The 20,534-nt window shown below is 40.3% G+C and overlaps 1 protein-coding gene across 1 annotated transcript in view; it reads right to left on the bottom strand.

The window, feature by feature from the left end:
- LOC121295014 (transient receptor potential cation channel subfamily M member 5-like) overlaps positions 1-20,534 on the bottom strand; it is a 67,644-nt gene that overhangs the window by 4,313 nt on the left and 42,797 nt on the right. The window contains exons 9-24 of the mRNA XM_041219283.1: positions 20,330-20,391; positions 18,101-18,283; positions 17,050-17,152; positions 15,021-15,139; positions 13,437-13,784; positions 12,681-12,824; positions 12,185-12,308; positions 11,652-11,797; positions 10,674-10,786; positions 10,042-10,131; positions 9,328-9,586; positions 8,018-8,136; positions 7,669-7,801; positions 6,222-6,396; positions 5,326-5,494; positions 4,433-4,611 (exon numbers count right to left, since the gene is read on the bottom strand). Coding sequence (XP_041075217.1) covers positions 4,433-4,611; positions 5,326-5,494; positions 6,222-6,396; positions 7,669-7,801; positions 8,018-8,136; positions 9,328-9,586; positions 10,042-10,131; positions 10,674-10,786; positions 11,652-11,797; positions 12,185-12,308; positions 12,681-12,824; positions 13,437-13,784; positions 15,021-15,139; positions 17,050-17,152; positions 18,101-18,283; positions 20,330-20,391 — 2,466 coding nt within the window. The remainder of the gene's footprint in view (positions 1-4,432; positions 4,612-5,325; positions 5,495-6,221; positions 6,397-7,668; positions 7,802-8,017; positions 8,137-9,327; positions 9,587-10,041; positions 10,132-10,673; positions 10,787-11,651; positions 11,798-12,184; positions 12,309-12,680; positions 12,825-13,436; positions 13,785-15,020; positions 15,140-17,049; positions 17,153-18,100; positions 18,284-20,329; positions 20,392-20,534) is intronic.

Below are 20,534 nucleotides of genomic sequence, written 5' to 3'. Positions count from 1 at the left end.
AAGACCCTCCCATGTGGGTTCCCACAATCCCTGTACTCCTAAGCCATTCCAGACAGCGTCCCAACCTAGGTTGGAAGCATCTGTAGACATCATCTCTCTATCATCAGCCTAGAGCTGTGCCCAAGCTGGTTGTTTCCAGCACGAGAGGGCCTCCATACAGTGACGAGACACTGAGTAAGTGTGGCGTTCTAAGACAGGGTATCGGACCCTGTGGTTAAACCAGGCTTGGCGAGGACGCATGCATAAGAGCGCTAAGGGGAGGATCTGATATGCTGCTGCCATCAGGCCCAGAACTATCTGGTAGGTCGGTAAACAGCTCTGAAACAGCTCCAAGCAGACAGTTAGCCTCTAGATTCTGTCAATGCTTCCGGAATTGAGGCTTATGCTGAGATAGACGTCTCTTTGAGAGGGCGTTAACTGGCTTTTCAACTAGTTCACTGGGATAACTAACCAGTCCCGTGTGCAACACTGCCTGTGCTGGTGACAGCACGTATCAGCCAGTTATCCAGATTAATGATCACTCTGATGCCTTTTACTCTCACAGGGACCAATATAGCATCCATGCACTCTGAAAAAGTGCAAGGAGCTAGAGAGAGGTTGAACGGCAGTACACTGAACTCATATGCGGTGCCTTGAAAGGCAAACCACTACTTCCTGTGGCTGGGTCTTATAGGGATGTGAAAGTAGACATCCTTGAGGTCCACTGTAGTCCAATCACTTGACCCTACGGACTGCAACAGCTGCCACACTGTCAGCATCTTGAACCTTCGTATTCTCAGGCTGAGCTGTCTGAAGTCAAGGATTGGTCTGAGGCCGCAATCCTGTTTCGGCACCAGGAAGTACCTGGAGTAAAACCCTTCTCTCTTGCTGAGAGGGTGAACGATTGAAATCGTCTGTTTCTGCAGTAGGGCCGCCACCTCCTGAGACACAAATACAGTGCCTTTAGGGTTCGTGACCATAGTTGCGATCATGCTCTAAAAGGGAAGGGGGACGAACCTAAACTGCATAGAGTAACCGGCCCTGATGGTGGTAATAACCCAGGCGTCCGTGGTGCATGATCAGCAATAATCCAGGAGGGCCTGTGTGACAAAGTGGTTAATAGTGTGCAGATGCAGGTGATCAAAGAACAAACAGAGAATTGTAATCCAGGTGAAAAAGGTTTGTTTATTTTATTTCTGTCCAGTGCCTGACTGCGAAACAAACAGTAAATAATAATGCTGGTAAGTAATACAGTGGCGTGTATTACTTACATTTATAATCATTAGTGATTTTGGTACAATACAGTTTAAAGTGATACAAGTGAAGTGCTGTCCCAGGTTTGTGTTGGCCTCTGGCGACAGCTCCGGAATGTGTTAGCTGTCTAGTGATTACAAGCAACAATAGACAGAACAAAACAAACGCTCACGATTATTCACCACACAAATACAGGTCCTTTCAGGTCACTTACTAATAACCAAACGAAGGAACAGATTACGATTCTCTGTCCCCCTTATATGCTGTCAGACATGACCCCTTGGTAAACAAATGCAGCTGCCTTTACAATCTGCTGCTGCTACATTGTTTCCCTTCCATGTCAATACATTCTTTCAACTGAGTCTCACCTTTTTCCAGACTGACCGACTTCCCGACCCCGGGAAAGAACTGTCAAGTCAACCTGTCCAAAAAAACTCTGTCCTCGCTTAATACCCTCACAGGTCGGGAGGGACCGTGAATACGGTTCTGCGCATTAACTCAAGGAAGGGACTGCAGAAGCCTGAATCTGTTTTTGTGGCTGAGGACACCTGTTTTGCCAGTGCTTAGCTGGCTTACGGGCGGGGGGCTTATGCTTGGGGAGGAGGTGTGCCAAATCCTTGGAAAACTCTCAAGCTTGGTGAGAGCGTTTTAGCATCTCATCCACTGCTGGCCCAAACGTATGCCCTGGTGTTACAGGTGCATCCAGTAATGACAGCTTGTCCTTGCCAGGTACTCGAGCCTGAGCAAGCAAGAGTTGCCGCCTTGCCGCCACCAATGCAGCCATTGTACGTAGACAACTGGAGCAGGTGGTTGTTGACCAGGCTCAGCTCGTCCAACTGAAAGGTGAGGGTCTATGGTCCAAGAACAGTGATTGTAGAAGCATGGACTGGTAAGCTACCAGTGTGCTACTGTAGTTTTTCAGCATAATTTCAGTGACACAGCATTGTTTATTAGGACATGAAACATCCTTTTGCAGCAATGCTAGGATTAGGCATCTGCACCAGAGAGACGATGGAAGCCTCAACAGGTGAAAACTGGGCAAGGCTCAGCTTATCTGCATCGTGCTCCCAGAATGATTGCACCTTGTACAAAAAATCCAGGAGAACTGGGGATATGGGCTCTGACGCACAGCAGCAGACACCCTGTCAGGTATAGAGCATTTAGGGTCATCTTCCGTGGCCCAAGGCACCTGCCGTGGTAGTACATCTGATAAGGGAGGTATGCTCCTTCGACAGGGAGGGGCTTACCATGAGAGCCAAGACATCTCATTCCGCGTTTTCGGACGGGAAAATTTAGTTCTTGGGTGTCCATGCCGTCAGATTCAGTAAGGGACATGGCGTCCTCCTGCTCTGGTTGTGGGTCAGGTGATGGTGCCTGATCCCTGGGTACTGAGACAACATCTCTGTCTAAAGGGACTGCTGCTGGTTCATAGCTTCAAAAAGCTTCTCCATTTGCTCAGAAACCTGGTCAGTACCAGAATGCCTGCTGCAACGGCTCCTGTTCCTCTTCCTTGGAGAAGGAGAGGGGGAGCTCTCTGAGCCAGAAGAGGAGGATTTAGAGGAGTGCAGAATCTTAGTTCTGCTCCTACCCCTAGAGGATTGTTTCCTAGCTGCCAGTGTAACAGGGAGTCGGGACTCTGTTGACAGCACTGCAGGGGACAAATGAGGCAAGTCATGTCAGTCCCTAGAACTGCGGGCCCGCCTGCTTTTCACTGTCCTTTTAGCAAAATGAGCACAAGATACGCAAGAGCTTCAGTCTTTAACAGCTCCCTCTACATGCTCCCTTCCCAGGCAGTGGATGCATCTGTCGTGCTTATTCTCTGAGGAATGTTTCTCTTTCAGCCAGCACAAAGATGAAGCCCAGGCATGGCGCAAGATTGAAAGAAACAGTTCAGTCGTGCAATGTACATGCACAGGAACAGATAGTAAGCTGCTGCAAACTGTTGTGTACATAAATGGAGCACTGGTAACGTTCCTGGCTCTGGTATCGACCAGGTAACTTACCGGCTCTGATACCAACCAGGTAACTGGTACTGGCTGATACCAGCTCTGGTACAGACCAGGGTACAGGCTCTGGTATCGGCAGAGCAAGTCACTAGTACTGGCTGTTAAAAAGCTGAAAAAACTGCAAACTTGGCAAACTGCAAGCATGCACTGTAAAACAGATAGGGGCTGCAGTAGCCTGCTAACTAGAACATTCTAGTAGCCTTCATTGTCAGTAAAACAAAGCAAACAGTAATGACATAGAGACACTCAGAATATTTTCCGGTTGAAAAGCCCCATGCCAGTTCAACAGCCTGTACGCTGTAAAGAAAATAGAAAAATGATTAGACATATATATATATATATATATATATATATATATATATATATATATATATATATATATATATATATATATAATTTACATTTAATAAGTGTGTGTGTGATAAGGCGCTTGCAAGAATTTAATATCGACTCCCAAAGATCCGAGCATCAAGGGAGAGTGTGAACTTAGCCACAACAAGGTACTGTATCCCGGGGAAGGGGCAGGGAGAGCTGCCGGCTTCGCACAGGGCACACAGCCGCGGAGGGGACTATCGAAACCTATCAGAAAAATTATTTGCTAAAAAAGCAAAATTATTTCAAAATATGAAATGAGAGAGAAAAAGTTAATTTATCAACTTATCTCTGTTTTTTATGACAAAGTCAGAGCTCACTCCTTCTCAGGCAGGCTGAAAGACAAAATGGCGCTGAGCCTTATGCGTCATTCGTATTTGTCTCCTTGGGGCAGAGACGACACCCGACGCATATGGGGCTCTTAAAGGAGCAGCTTTGATGTAAGTGCTCAGGTAATTCGGGCTATAAGAGGTTGTATCCCATTAGGTTATGATTATATTTTGTCCTTGAAAGAGAACTAAAGACATATGTACAATGCAGCAAATTGTTACATCTTCAACTACATCAATGCATTTATGTTATTTGGTTGCAAAATAATTGTGCAAAATCTAACAAAACTTAAAAAAACAGGTATACATTACCTAGCAACAAATCCATATATAATACAGTCTCAAATTAGCTTCAGCTGTGTGCCAGAACACCATGTAACACAAGGGTTGTTCTGAAAAGCCAGAGAATGCTGCACTGCTTACTGGGTATTTTAATTTCATTCCCCAGTTATGAGTGGATTGCATAGTGAAATGATTAGAAGAATGACTAACCTAAGAGCTCCTGCTTGGGCTCAGCATTCATTAACATGCTGCAGATAACCTGGTTGATGTGGCTGATGATAATGAAGGGCGGTGCCAGGGCAGGTCTGCTGAAGTACTCCACTATCAGGTTGTAGCGCTGGAACTTCCAGAAGATGTCTGCGTTTCCCTGAACAACCTGGAAGGTATAGCTGGAAGAGAGTGATGACAGAGAGGAGAATGTGTCACATACAGGCACTCAACATGTGAGAGAGAAGGTGAGAGAATTTCTCTATCTCCAATATAGTCAGCTTGCTGGGTTAATAAACATTTGCAAACTAGCTTTTATTATAGCAAATCCTAATTAAACAAATGTGTATCCTATTATTACATCTGATTGTCCTAAATGGAATTCAGCATCATTAGGCCATGCTTGATACTTTTGTTCTAAAATACAACTTTGGAAATTTATTTTAGATCACATGTCAGTTGTTTATGAAAATGTACATACAAATACTTATTTTATATCTAATCATACTTTGTTTTTGTGTTTTATCTGAATATACTATACTGTTACATTTGCTGGAACTATTTACAGGTGTATCTATTCAATATTACCTTTTTGTTTTATATTGCGAATATCCCACCGTGGGCTGTAGTTTGCTGACAGACGATGTCCACAAACTACAGCCCACTGGTGGTGAAAGGGTAGCCCTGCAGGTGTCTTTCTGGCCAGTAGGGGCTGTTGTAGCACAGTTCTGGCTGATTTGGTCTCCGTAGCCCTCAGGAATACTAAAAGCCAATGCAGTTTTATTATTTGTGTTGCATGCACTACTGCTGAAGGAAAGGCACTGTTGGGTACTGATGTCAGTGATGTCAGTAGAAAGGCTGTAAAAGATGTATCGTGGTGTTTCTGATGTCCTTACCTGAACATTGCGATTAGGAGGTTGAGGAGCAGCACATTGGTGACCAGGAGGAAGATGACCAGTAATAGGATGACCAGCCAGTTTGCATATAGGTTAGGACACGGGGAAAACGTTTCTTTCATTATCTCAATGGGGTCGATGGTGCAGTTTTGCTCTGGTATGCGAGCGCCTGGAATAACAGTAAAAAGGATTTTATTTAAACATTTCACTTGGGCAGCCACTTTCAGAAATGGTCTGGAGTCTGATTAGTCTTTGCAGCCAGTTCCATGGATCTTACCTGCCATGTACTTCCATCACTATATGTACAGTTCTGAAAACTTGATGTCTAGTATGGTTAAATACATATCTGTTTACAGCCTTTTACCCACCCTTTCAGGGCTTTCTTTCCTGTCATTAACCAACCAGCGGCTTCCCCTATTGACACCAGGACCGTTCTTTGACCCAGAAGACAATGCTGAGGTGAAATGACTTGGGTGTAACAGACTTCCTGAGAGGGGAAGGCAAGAAAACTTTCTTTATACCCGCTATTATATTACAAAATGAAAATATAGTAATCCATCGTGTATCCAACTGTGGGATGCATCAGAGTTTGGGTGGATATGTAAAAAGTTGGACAAATTAATCCTCTTTCAAATACCAGCCAGCAGGGAGTTTCTCTAAATCCCTTGTTTTAAAAGATACAGGATATTAATGTGACAGGGTAGCTCCCTGTTGTGTCAGTGTGTGCAATCGTTGCTGAGTGACAGGCACTAAGAGCTGTCTTTTATACAGCTCAGATACTGGTTGATGCAGCTTTAAGTACATTTGGGATGTACAGGCAGAGCCTTGCTGTTTAGGCCCTAAGTCAATTTCAAATTAAACGATATGAACCATGAAAGTGTTTTTATTTTTATTACCATCAATCTCTTCCAGTGGGATCTGCCCAAATATATGTAGGTAGGGCCGGTAAAGCACGCGGCGGAAGATCCAGTCGACCCGCGTATCGTTGGGGTGCAGCAGGGCTTGAGTGGCCACTCCGTAGGCAATGAGCCAGACGCTCAGGAAAAAGAGGAAGAAGAAGACATCCTTCATCTGAAACAAACAAACAGCTTTCATTGCCCCGGCCAGCGGTAGACTCAAATAATTCTCATTATCCAGAGCAACTTGGGTAGGAAATAACACGTCTTCTCATTTCGATTTTATAGATAATTTTCTGTTTCACTCATAACATCCTGGTGAATTCTAAGAACTTCAAAGTTGACAGCACCCTTGGTTACCAAGGGGCTGTCAAACATATCTGCTCTCTGGTACACCACTAATTTGTAATAGGTATTACAGACCCATTTCCAATGTTCTCTTTGCTTGAGACGTGTCCCTTCAGGTCCTTCCCCACAGTTACACTAAAGTAGGATGACGCAGCATGTGTTCTGTGGCGTTCTCCATTGACAGAGACTCCATTTGTCCAGTCACGAATGCAAGGAGGACATTAGCAACACTGGTATATATTTGTTTATAGAACAATAATTGACAAAGTTGAAGATCTACTGCTTACTGTGTCTTCTTCAATCTACCAGTTAAGATCGGATGTGGTTATTACAGTTCCTAAATACTCATCTAAATTTGGCAGATACTCAACTGAATTTCCAGCAGCAGATAGCTGTAATGTTTTTACATACATATTTGAAATTAATCAATTTAGTTTCTAAATATGAAACTAAACAGAAATTTAACTGCACAGAATGGGATGTATTTTATTATTTTTCCTTATTTCTGCTGCTGTTTTGTCTGATGTTATGAATATTTTCTCTGTAATATTACGGATGTTTTGAATGTGATGTTACGAATGTTTTCTCTGTGGTGTTACAAATGGTTAATTGTGTGCTGTCACTGCTGTAGTTTCAGCCTTTTGGCCAGGTCACTGTCGTAAATGAGAACTATTTTTACCTGGCCCAATAAAGCAAATGCTTGGTGGATGTTCCTTCAGAAAGGTTACGCACAGGTAAGCTTATTATGAATTCACAGCACTCTTGGTGGGGGTGGGGGTGGGGGGGGGGTGGGGGGTCAACCGTGGTTCACTCAAAAAGCCAATCCTTTTACGTACCGTTATTTCATAACAAAACATATACCTTTTACACCCAACCATGAATTTCTTTGGTTTTGTAAAAACTCCAACTTATTTTTAAAATTTTCCTTTCGTCCACGTCAAATCTTGCCAAAAGATTTTCCCCAGTTTCGTTTCCAGCCATCTTTGCTATGAATAGGATACAATAGTAAAAAAAAAAAAAAAAAAAAAAAAAGTAGTCTCTTAAATGATTAGGTACTACTGCTGCTCTTGGAGTTTGCAGATGGCACTGGATGACTTACCATTCTTTCAACAATGATAATCTTTGGGCCCAGCTGCTTGTGGATGGCGAAGATATGAATCAACCGGAGAGCAAACACCATGAAATCTAGAGAGAGGACTGTACGGCCTGCTTCAAACGTTGATGGTGCCATCCTATAAGAGGAACAAGTTTACACATAAGATCAAAATGTATACATTTAGTTCCCAGATGTGGCTTATCCAGCAAGCTGCAGGCTGATCAAATAAACCCCCATTTTAATGTTACAAGAAGAAGATTTTATAATGTAAAAAAAACACAGTTTTTTGTGTTCCTTCAATTTTAGCTCATTAGCTCTAATTCTGCTGTATTGTGCTATTCAATAGTCTAACCTGCAAGACACCCCGAGCACGAACAGCAGGATGGCCACCATGTCACACTTGTTCCAGCTGTCTTCCACATAGAGCTTTAACTTCTTTATGAGGCTGGTGTCTTCATCGGTAAAGAAACTCTGAGAAAAAATTGAACTGTAATGATGCACAGATTCAAAATAATTTCAATAAAAGCAGAATGTATGTATTAAGTGTAACTGTTATAAATGCAGAACCTGGATGGCTGTCAATACCGGTCCCACACTGAATGTCATACCAGTCTCAACAGTTGCAGAAGCCCATTTCACACTTGTGGGACAGATTGCTTTTCCCACAGTACTTTTAAATTTGCTATTTTTGCTAAAATGTGTGCTGTATTATTAGGGTTTCTGACTTTAGGTTTTAACTGATTAAACACCCTGAAACCAAAGCAACAAGACTTTTGTTTAACCCATACACACTGTAAGCACACCAAAGACTATTTTGTGTTCAACCTTCTCCCCACCTTCCTGGTTCATGGTGCAGTTTCCTGTATAATGTTGCAATTGTACAGTATGTACAGCACACTATGTGATTTCTACCTGTGCATTAACTTTTTAAAAACTATTAAAAAATAAAAGCTAGGCAGTGGCTGGTCCACACAATTCAGAGGTGGGTGTAGGGAACTTCTAAAAATAAAGCTGGAATCCATTGTATGGGTAGCGCAGTTGGCAAATTGAATAGAAAAGTCGACTAATCGCACGTCTTTATTTTCTTTATGGTAATCTAAAGGTAACTGCACATTTATTGAAAACCCTGTTTAGTGACTGCACTACAATAATGAGATCACAAATGTTAATGTTTAATGCAAAAACAGTTACCATATGTACCAGTGTTTGAATGTGTTTTAAGTTTATGCTACTGCAGTAGTGAACTAACAGTGGTGTGCAGTTTCAGTCAATTAACAGTAACATTTAAGAACATGAATAGTTTTTAAAAATTCCAAGCGGTTTTAAAATATAGTGCACAAACATCAACGTGTTTGAAAACAGTACACTCGCATTTAGAGCACCAGACATGATCAAATGCATTATTTGTTTAGATAAATGGTGACTAGACCTACCTGACTATTGTTTCAACTTTTTCACTTGGAATTAGTAGTGATTCTACCCCTAACCCATTGTGAGCTGGCCATACTGAAGCTCTTTTCTCTGAAGTCAATAGAACCCAACTGAGAGTGTAAAATATGATCTTAATTACATGGCAGTCTTATTATAGGGGTGAGGTAATAAATCATGTTCTTTAGCAGTATATGCTGAGATTCAGAAAAAGAAACGATATGAGAGTCTGACCTGTCGCAGCTCCTCCAACACCAGGGTGAAGACCCAGAAGTAGAGGGTGATCTCTGGGATGGATGGGCCATAGGGAGGAGGTGGTTGGAAGTCCACCAAGATGACGTAAGTGAAAAGGAAGAGGAATGCAAAGTACATGATGACATTGCCCATGAACACAGTGACCGGGGCACCCCAGAACTTCTTCCATCTTGTGAACAGGAACTTCATGCAGACGTTATTGCTGGCAGTTACCTGTTTTTCAGGCTTGATCGTGTCACTAGAAAAGATATCACAATGGCAGTCTTTCAACAGGAGATCAAAACATAATGGAATACAGCTGCACTGAGACGCCAATGTGTCAGTGGAAAATCAAAATATGTTCCAAGAAATTGTTAACAGCTAGCTTACTAAAATGCACTAAAATGAATTTAAAAAAGAGAGTATTCGAGTAATTGCAATAAGAACACCAAAAGGGGACAGAATAAAAACATTCTTACTTAATATTTAGTAATCTTTATTAAACAATAAAGCATATTAGTTAATCAAATAGCTTAGTAAATTAATTGGTGTTCATTAAATTGTGTAGTTTGCATTAAATCCTCATTTTTTAAAATAATACCATATAAATATTAGATTATTTTGTTTATTTCCTTTGAAAAGCCAGGTTTAACATGAGGACAGCGTTCTCAGGGTCACAACAGAGAGAGCTGCTTTCAGGTTCACCTGTCCTGCCTCTGTGTGAGCAGCATTGCCTTCTCACTATCCAGGCTGTCGAATTCCTTAAACTGCTCCACTCCACCCACTGTGTGACGCTCATCCTCACTGCAACCAGAGAAGCAGAGAGGGGTGAGCCAGCTAATCAAAGCAACGTTATCTCCTTGAACAAATACAGTGTAATGAGAACCAAGGAACAGTAAATGCTAATCAATCACACGCCATGATAAGGCACAGAGTTATTCCTGGCACAGGGCTACTGCCAGGAGTGATAGCAGCAGATACCATAAGAGCCTTCCCTCCCAGTTCATATTTCATTTCTTCCCATGAACACTCCCTGTCATTCAGTCCTGGGCCTCGCTAAAACATTATACCCAGTGTGTGATGCTGTTGTGATGTGGACATAGTTTTGTCTTTTTTTTCCCTTTTAAAAACAGCTGGCCGTTTTCCTGGTCTAGTGAGGGACTGTAAGTAGTGGTGTGTAATCTGTAGTGAGATGGCCTTAATGAAGGACTTTTTATTATGAAGTCAATGGAACCTAATTAAACATATGGCTTTAGCAGGGTAGACTCTATACAGAGATGGTGAACTGCAAGGTTTCCCATATTTGAGTCGGTGACATGTAAATTACTTTGTGCTTGGTTCTGTACCTGAATGTTATTAAGTTGGTGTAAATTAGAGGAGGACAGAAGAATGAGAGCATTAGTTTCCAAATCCGGGTGTCTGACTTCATGGCTCCCCACCACATCTTCGTCAAGTGAGACTGGAACATAGAAGGAATAAGGATTGAGTAGGGGTTGGATAAACAATAGTATGGAAAGACACCCTCTGTATACTACATACTGTATACAGTACTGCATCAGGCAGGGTAAAGATTAAATTAACCCTTGAATTTGTGTTGAACCAATGTAAATGAAATGATTATATACTCAGGAAAATAGTCCATTACTGTAAAGTGCCTTTAATGTCAATGATACAGTATCACTTTGGTATAAACCAATACACAAACCATTTTTTACTCTTAAAATTTTGTTTTACTGCCACTAATAAAATAAATACTTTAATAATGCTGCTACTACAAATTATAACACAATTATATTACTTAGAATTATTTAAATCTATTAATAAGTAATTGTATTACTTATTTAAGATGACTTCTTAAATTAATTTAATAACACATGTTTTTCTGGTTATAGAACTGGTGTTAAGTACTTTTAAACAGTTATTTTGGCAACTAACTTTTCAGTTTAGTACCTTTGTATAAAACTGCTAATGCCAAATCCCTTGTGTTGCCATTGCTAATAAATCGATTGTCTGTTAACAGCATGGCAAGTTTATGGCAGACCCCTGACACAATAATATAAGAATTATCTTTATATAGCGCCTTTTATAGTGGACCACTGTCACAAAGCAAGACTAGGGTGTGTGAACTATTCATCAGCTGTAGAGTCACTTACAACAACATCTCACCTGAAAGACACAAGGAGGTTAAGTGACTTGTTCAGTCACACAATGAGTCAGTGGCTGAGCTGGGATTTGAACTGGTTACAAGCCTGTTTCTTTAAACCACTGGACCACACAGCCTCCAAATACAATGGTATTCTAAAGGTTTCTGTAATGCCCTGTACCTGAACACCATCATGGGCGAAGAAAGACTTTGCATCAGCTTCTGTTGCCAGGTCTAGGCAGGTGGTTTTATTCCAGGACTTAGTCTTTCTGACCAGCAAAGCGAAGGCCCTGTCCTCACTGTTGGTGTAGCATTCGCTGAACAAGTCTAGCAATGACAGACCACAAGCATTACTGAAAAGAAACTCCTTATATGTTTAGAACTGGGGTCAGCAAATGTGGGTCACCCATTCCAGCTGGTGCTGCAAAATGCTCTAAAAAAAATTAAATTGTGGTTTATTGATCAGCCCCAAAGCAATAAGTAGATTCAAGAAATGGGATGGGACTGTGGAAAAAGCAAGACGACTGTCTGTTGAGCACCCAATGTGTTTCTGGCTTTAATAAGACGATACAAACAAGATGAGCATGGGCAACATTAACTGACATTTATTTTGACACGTGAGTGTGCACAGTTTAATGCGGCACCCTGAGCTGTTAGTATAGTAGCATAAAGAGAGATAATGTGGCATTGTGAAGGTCAGCTGGACTCCCTCACCCAGTGCAAATTGTTCATATTTAGCCTCCTTCATGCTCCGAGCAGACTCAGCCTCTGATTCTAGATGAGCCATCTCTTTCAGGATCTTACAGCCAGCTAGAGCTGCTGCCACTGCCTCTGGGCCCTGCCATGCACAAGAAATTAAAAAAAAAAACAAGACTTCTGGATAGATATCATGGAAATGTATCCACCATACAGTAAATCAAACACATTTTAATCTGCTGAAACAGCTGCAATCCCACTCAGCTAGCTTGTGTTTGCAACACAATTCTTCACCGATTTTTAAATAAAACCCATGCATGTAGGATACATCCGTTGTACTGTAAATTCATGATTTTAATCAATGCTTCTTGCAATCTGTTTAGATTCTAAAAATGAATACAGAAAAAAACTCTGCAAAAAGTACAAGAAGAATGCATTCCTAACAATGAAATAACTTTCAATATAATTTAAATTTCTTAACCACCTCCCAGCACAGAAAATGAAGATGGCTTACCGTAGCCCAGAAGTAGTTGGCCATTTCCTGTCTGTTCTGAAGGACTGCCCACAGAAACAGATCCCTCCACGGATTCTCACATTTCTGGTTCATGTTGAGTGAGGCCTTTTGCACATGACTGACTCGACTTATACCGGCTCTGTCCTGAAAATAAAGACGAAACAAGGCCATGTTACCAATGTACACACCACGCATTCAAGCAAGGTAGGCTTTTTGAAGTCCAGTAGACAACCGATTAGCCCACTTAAAAAGTCTTGGGTAACACTTTACATTAAGTGTCACTAATTACTGTGCATTTACATAGTAGTCACTTAGTAAATACACGTGCACTTGCACATAATTATAGTGTTATTATGCATAATTACAATGTTCTTAATGTGTACATTTTTTGCATGATATAACCCTACCCTAACCCTACCACACTACACCTAACCTTTTTCTGTGCACGTGCAATAAGATCAGCAAGTATATTGCTGAGATACAGAAATGTAAAGTAACGTGTTTCTGCAGGGTGTTCTGTAACAGTGGAATAATATATGTATTATAGTGGAGAGCACAGAAATGCCCCCCACAGCTGGGTAACAGCCTACAACTTTCATGCAACTCAGGCAAATTCCTATCACCATTTTCCTACCTGCCAGTGTCAAGTGAAAACACAACCCCCTGGCCAATTTCATGGGTAACTGTTATTAATAACAAGGCGAAGGATTATATGGATATGGAAATGTGTATAATAAATAACATGAAAGCACACACCATTGTTCCTTTCTTGGCGGTCTCCTGGTAAAATCCTTTGCAGGAATCGTGCAGGAAGTCTTTGAGCACTCTGGAGACCTCATACAGAGTGAACTTTGGGTTCTGCTCCAGGGAATGCTGCCATTCCGTGCTGCCATTCCGTGCTGATATGGAGAGTTTGGTCTCCTCGTGTTTCCTCTGCAGGAGTTGGTGGAGAAGGCACTTCGGAGGAATTGCACAGTACAAGTCCTGGAGTTTGCTGTATGTCAGGAAGTCGCACATGTTCATCCCGTTGTCAATGAAAAGCTTCACAAAATCGGGCTTATTGCTGACCAAGGCATCCATCATGACTTCTTCCAGATCACAAGGCTGCGAGAAGAACACAGAAGAGCAACTAGTGTTCGGTAAGAGCAAGCAATTCTCGTTACAATGGTTGTAACTGCATCATTTCAAAAAACCTGTTGTGCTGTACAGGTCTCAAATATGCAGTTGTGAGAGAAGCACATAGCAAACAAGTATTTTCATTTTAAAAACATGATCTGGAACTGCACAAAGATCTCAGTTTGCTTGCCTTATTATCAGGAAGCCTGTTACTGTTTCACTTCCTAGGTCATTTCATGTCAGCAGAGGTCAAAGCAACTGGTTGGTTAATGACATGAAAGAAGACATTGAAGGGGTGGGAACAATGTCACTCTCCAGGTGAAATTAAATAGGCGGTGATTTATTTAACAAAGTATAACACCATGTACACATTATCAGCCCTGACATTAATAATGGAAATCAAATACAATAAACAAAATCAGGGAATTTCTTAGCTTTATACACAACCGAACATTAGACCAAGTTTCCTAGAAAGTAGGAACCAAATCTTGAGAGCAGGAAGAGAGAGGGGGAGAGTGATGTGTTTGTTTGACAAAGGCTCATTGCAAAATGATAATGTGAATGTGCCTAAATTCAAGGCAATGCTGTTAGGCATGTATGTGGTCACCAGCATACTGTAGAAAACCATAGGTATTTTTATCTTTATGTTGCATCTTCTAATGCTAAACCACATATTTTACATATTTATAAAAAATATCTTTTAATCTGATAATTCAAAACAGCCTAAGAACACACTTCCTGAAAGATGACGAGTGTGACAATAGAAATCTTTGAGACCATATAGTCAATGGAAGTTCATGACTGATAAGATTTAGGGAACTATTTTGTTAGTTAAATAAGACATTTATTGGTATTGATTTGAAATATATCTCTTTACAGGAATGTATTTTAATAAATGCTAGATTTAAAATGATGTAAGGATTATACATAACTGAAAACAAACATGCGTTGAATGATTCTAATGATGAAACAATAAATGATGTACATACACTATGTAGCTTGGCAGTCAGTTGTTTATTCAGGATATATTTGAATGTTGTGATTTTGCATTAGTGCAGGGTAATCAGTCTGAGCAGGCATTATTGCATCGCAGGGTTAACCTTTCTTACTTAGGTCACAGCATTATAACATGTCACTATTTCAGCAACACTGTACTGGAATGAACGCTTCAGCTCTGCTTTTTTCTGTAGCAGCATCACACAATAATATTGGTCTGTTTCTTACCCGCCATTCCACCTCTCCACTGAAGATCTCACTCTTGGCAATGTCCACTCTGTTCCAGGCTACAGCCAGCTTCAGCTCGTCCAGATACTCCTGGGCTTCTTGGCTTTGGCTTTTACAAGCTGCCAGAACAACAGAGGCACAGGTGAGGATTAGAGGCTGCATGACAGTGATTAGCAAGCCTGCATGTCGTCAATTAAAGTGTTTATGTATAAATGTATATATAAATGCATTATATGAATAAAAATTATATATAGAGAGCTCCGTGTTACAGGTGAGTGTTAATATGTATCTTAAAAAAAAAAAAAACACAGGTTCGACGGCAGCTCTTGAGCCTCTATTTAAAAGTTTTAAACAGCAAAAAGTAAACAAACTAGATTATGGGCGCACAGGCACAGTGATCTCCATGGAAGGGCATCTGGGTCAAAAATGCATTGTGGCGCTTTAGAGTCTGAAGCACCACAATGCATTAGTGATTCAGAATCTCATGGGACAAAAAAAAAAAAGCACTGAGGTTAGAACAGACCAGTGTGAAAGCTTGGTAATTTTGATTTTACAGTGGAGCAACGTGAGTGTGTGCCATCATTTAGAAATTTCGGAAACTTGGATGGTGAAACAAACAATTTATTGAGATATAAATAGAAATTATTATTTATTTTAATATAATTTTTCATTTTATTTTTCACAAATTTAGTTTTATTACAGATACACATTGATAAAACAACTCAAATAGATGTATATCAATACTAGTATAGTATACATCATGTTTTAACTACATGCATATTTTTTATTAAACATTATCTGCTTTTTTTGTACATTTTGATATAAACAGACCTCGAACGGAAAAATAATTAATTACCATAATTTCTCACTAGCGGCAGTAACGGTAATGTACAGTCCTCCACTCTTTAATTAACTGCCTATTTACAGTAAATGCTGACCATGCCCTCTATAAAAATACAGTAAGATAACATAAAAAATACATATTTTTACACTGCCCTATTTGTCCGGCTGTCATAATAATTGCACATACAGCAATCTATCCATTAAAAAAAACAAAAACAAAACAAAAACCATAGGGATCCTATTTCACTCCTATTGCACTGGGCTGTAGTATACAACAAAAAGACTCGTTCCAAATTATGCATCTGTGCAATTGCTAGTCACAGCTTCCGTTTCCCTTGAGACCGTGTCTATGGTAACGGCGCCTTGACAACTACGACTGCAAGTATTTATTTAAAGTATTTTTTGTGTAAACAATCTAAAATTGTAATTTTATTTTTAATTTATAATGATTTTTCATTTTCTATTTGCATTTCGTTTTAGTTCTTTTTATATGTTGTATTTTGTGATATTTCGTGTTTGCGAGAAACACGGGGCTCTAGATATAAATAATGCATACACCATATCCATAAATAATTAATTATGCATACCAAGCACATCCCATTATTTATATTGTGCCCTTCATTTTATAATGCATTATTTAATATTAATTACTTTATACATGTTTTGCTAAGTTAAGGGAAATTCAAGAGCAACCTGGTATTGGTAAATATTCAAATTAATTTAACTAATATATTCTTGTTTTTTATCATTTTCTGTTCAGTCGTCACATCCTGGTTATTTTTTAAAACTTAGAAGTCGAAAGCACCCTGTGACCTCAACAGAGCTCTCCAAATCCTCCACTGGGGGCAGTGTTGCAGGGGGACAGGTTAATAGTTACACTCTGGTGTACCAGGTGTAGACAGGATTCTGAGAATTATATTCAGACCACAGGGATGACTAAAACTTTTAGAAAGTCACCACACTGCAATAAAACAGAAATTCATACAATATAAACAACAAGAAGAAAACATGGTTAAGAAACTGCTGTATGATATTTCATACTCATACCAAGTTGTGTCTGTCTGTTGTGCTAAGTAAGTCTGGCATATTCAACTTGCTATGCTGCTTCTCTTGTTTGTATTGTATTGTATTGTATCTCTGCTAGGAAGGCGGTAATATATGCTGGCTCCATTTTTGCTATCCTTACCTTTCACCAGGGCCTTCAGAATGACTGTATCAAGTTCCTCAGATCCTTCCTGTCCTGGGTTGTGTATTGTTAAGAGGTGACGGTGCTCTAGGATAATCTGAATCTGTCAAAGTAAAACAATGTGATCTATCATGTTTGTAATGTGAATACCTACTCTGCAAAGGTAACAATTACAATACCCCCATCCACACTCTTTACCTGTGTTTCAATAGACTAGAGCTTCAGCCAAACAGAGGGCCATGCAGCACAGTGCACACAAATTCAAATGTAATTATGTATGAACACAAATGTGATCTACTATCAAATCTAATGGTTCATACTCACCCTCACACCAACATTACTGTTAATGATGAATAAAAACATCACCAATATGTGTAAGTATTGAATGAACTCCTCAGACTCCCAACATTTCCCTGACAGTAAAGCAATCTGAGTGCATATGAAGCATTACTGATATTAAAGGGAGAGATGTTATTTACTGCTTCAGTGTGCTACTTGAAGGGACAGCAATTCACAAGGTTTTGCTCTATTTGAAATGTGTATAATACTTTAAAAGGTAAATGACTGTTTACACACATCGTTTAAATCTATTAATCTATTATACACATAAGTGCATGGCAAACCTTATCTATCTTGCACTTCCATTTGGCTGGAGATCTGGTTCTACACTAGATTAGAAAGTTTTCAGTTTGTTTGCCTTTTTGCAGGAAGTCTTTTACTCTTTCACTTCCTGCTTGGTCGTTTCACCTCAGCAGTGTCTTCGGGATCAAGCATGTTACTCATTAGAAGGCAGCTGGTTGTTTAAGAACAAGAGAGGAGATGTTGAAGGGGTGTGGACAATTTCACTCTCCAGGAATTACCACTACCAGAAAACAAGTCATGTAACCAGAGACTTATTTAGCCAAGTGTAGTACCAGATAATTTAAAACAAAAATGCATCATGCTCCAACATGTGTTTCTTCTGTCTATTTCAGACATACACAGAAATAGAAGTGCACAACTAGTAATAATTATTTTGTTAGCCACTGAAATATATGATAGTAAGACTCACAATCTTTGTACATTTTAAGATGTCCGTCCATGCAAATTCTGTATGGAATTTTTCCTGCAGCTGCTCCTGCACATAATCTGGGTCACACGGCCTGCTCATCATGACCACCAGGATGTCAGCAATCCCCCCAGACCCTGCCAGGATGAGCCAGGGAGTCGAGTTCATCATCCCCCTGTATATCCTCTGGAGACGAGAGACACAAGCATAGGTACAGCGTGAGAGGCCAGAGGGCAGTTTGACCAGTCAGTGAAAGAAAAAGCACTCGTGTGCCACATTGCATCATGAAACCAGTCTATAAAACTCAATCTTATCTCACTCCAATATCAAACTGGGGCTGCAGATGGTTCCTCTGCAGTCTACAATCCAATCCTCAACTGGATTACACAGCATGTATCACATTTTGTATAATGCTATTTATAAATGAACTCTCTAACCACCAATATTTCAGTATAATATATTCACTGCAAGCATGTTCCACCTACATTTGCGGTTTTAAAACCTGCTTCTCGTCCTTCATATCCTCCAGCATCTCAGAATGCCTCTCAGCTATCTCAATTTGGACGCATTCTCACTAAATCTGACCTCTACCTGCCTTCTGCTTCCTCTCCCTCCTCTGACCTCTCTGTCAGTAACCCTTGATTCTACCACTCTCTCCATTCCCTTCTGCTAGGAACCTAGGTGTTATTCTTGACCCATCCCTCTCCTTCTCTCAACACATCTCTTTCCTGACACGCAATTGCCGCTACTTTCTTAGCAAAATCTACATAATCCAATCTTTTTTTCACTACTTATTCCACCGAGCTCCTGGTCCAAACTCTTTTACTCTCCAGACTGGACTACTGTAACTCTCTCCTTGCTGGTCTCCCTGCTTCGGCTATCTGCCCCCTTCAGCTCATTCAAAATTCTGCTGCTTATCTTGTTTTCTCCCAACTTCGCTACTCTCATGCTATCGCTCTGCTTCGCACTCTCGACTGGCTACCTATCTCTGCTTGCATTCAATTAAAGAACCTTTTTCTTGTCTGCCGATCTCTTCACCACACTGCCCCCTTCTACCTACAATCCCTCACGTCTCCCTACACTCCCTCCCTGCTCCTCCTCTACTGGCCAGCTAGTAATGCCTTCACTCCAATCTCCATCCTCCCCTGCCAGCTCCTTCTCTTCCCTAGCCTCTATGTGGTAGAACCAGGTAACGGAAAACTTCAGGACAGCTCCGTCCCTCACTGCCTTCCGCAGCCTACTCAAGACCCACCTGTTTAGACTGCACTTGTAGATCTCTTGAACAACCCCTCATATTATGCACTGGACTTCCCTGACCTAAACAACAAGTTACTGGACCCTCAGCTAATGCACTATTGCACTATTGCACTTCTATTATGTCATTGTTGATAAAACTTGTAATCCTAACTTGCTGCATCCTAGTTCACATTGTATTTTAGTAGGATTATTTGCACATACTGTAAACTATACTGTATTATATATTAAGCTTGCATTCCTGTACTGCACTGTAACACCTGTAAGTTGACATAGATAAAGGCATCTGCCAAATATATCAATAATAATAATAATAATAATAATAATAATAATAATAATAATAATAATAATAATAATTTTCAAGTCAATCTCAGTGGCAGATGGAAATGTAATTTCAGATGGATTGAGTAGCTGTTAAAAGTTTTGTTTCCACTGCCTGAACCTTATCCTGGAATTCCTCTCAATGACTATAGTCCCAATGATGGTCCTACCACATCTCTCCAATAAGACAGTTAATTCACATAGTAGTCTCAGTGCAATTAGAATAAGTGCACTGAAAACTGGGAATAGTGTTATTATTAGGGCTGTGTCAAAGATCTTCTTACCCATCAAAGCCCCAGATATTTTCCATTACTTCAGTAACGTTGTCTGTTTATATTATAATTACAGTAGGTGCATTACGCAAAACTTCAGTTTGGCTGGAATGACGAAGGCTGTCAGTGCTTCTGATTCTCCAGCCAAGCTCAAAGCCAGGGAAATGATTTAGAGATAAACGGTAAAAACACAGAAGCACTCAAAATGATTGCAAACACCATACGATAGTAGGGGACATACAGTACCAATTAAAATTACAATTGAGGCTACATACTAGGAAAACTAAGGTATTGAAAATCACATAACAAATATGGTCAAATACATTTTTCGACTAACATGGTCAGGTGGGCGATTGAAAATCCAGCCATTTAGAATAATCCTCACCTCAAGAATATGCGGTTGACCATGTACCAGTAAGCAAAGTACAGGGATCTCAATACCAGTTCCTATAAAAAAAGAAAGGTTTAAAAATACCTTCAACTGGGAGAAAGTTTGTTCAGCAGCTATACCAACATGTGCTTCAGTTTCATCAGTGATCCATCTTGCATAAGAAATATGTATTTGCAATACAAACTAGGATGTTGGTACA

This window comes from Polyodon spathula, chromosome 19 (genome assembly GCF_017654505.1).
Source record: "Polyodon spathula isolate WHYD16114869_AA chromosome 19, ASM1765450v1, whole genome shotgun sequence".
NCBI classification, from domain to species: domain Eukaryota; kingdom Metazoa; phylum Chordata; class Actinopteri; order Acipenseriformes; family Polyodontidae; genus Polyodon; species Polyodon spathula.
This window is presented reverse-complemented; position numbering and strand designations above follow the sequence as displayed.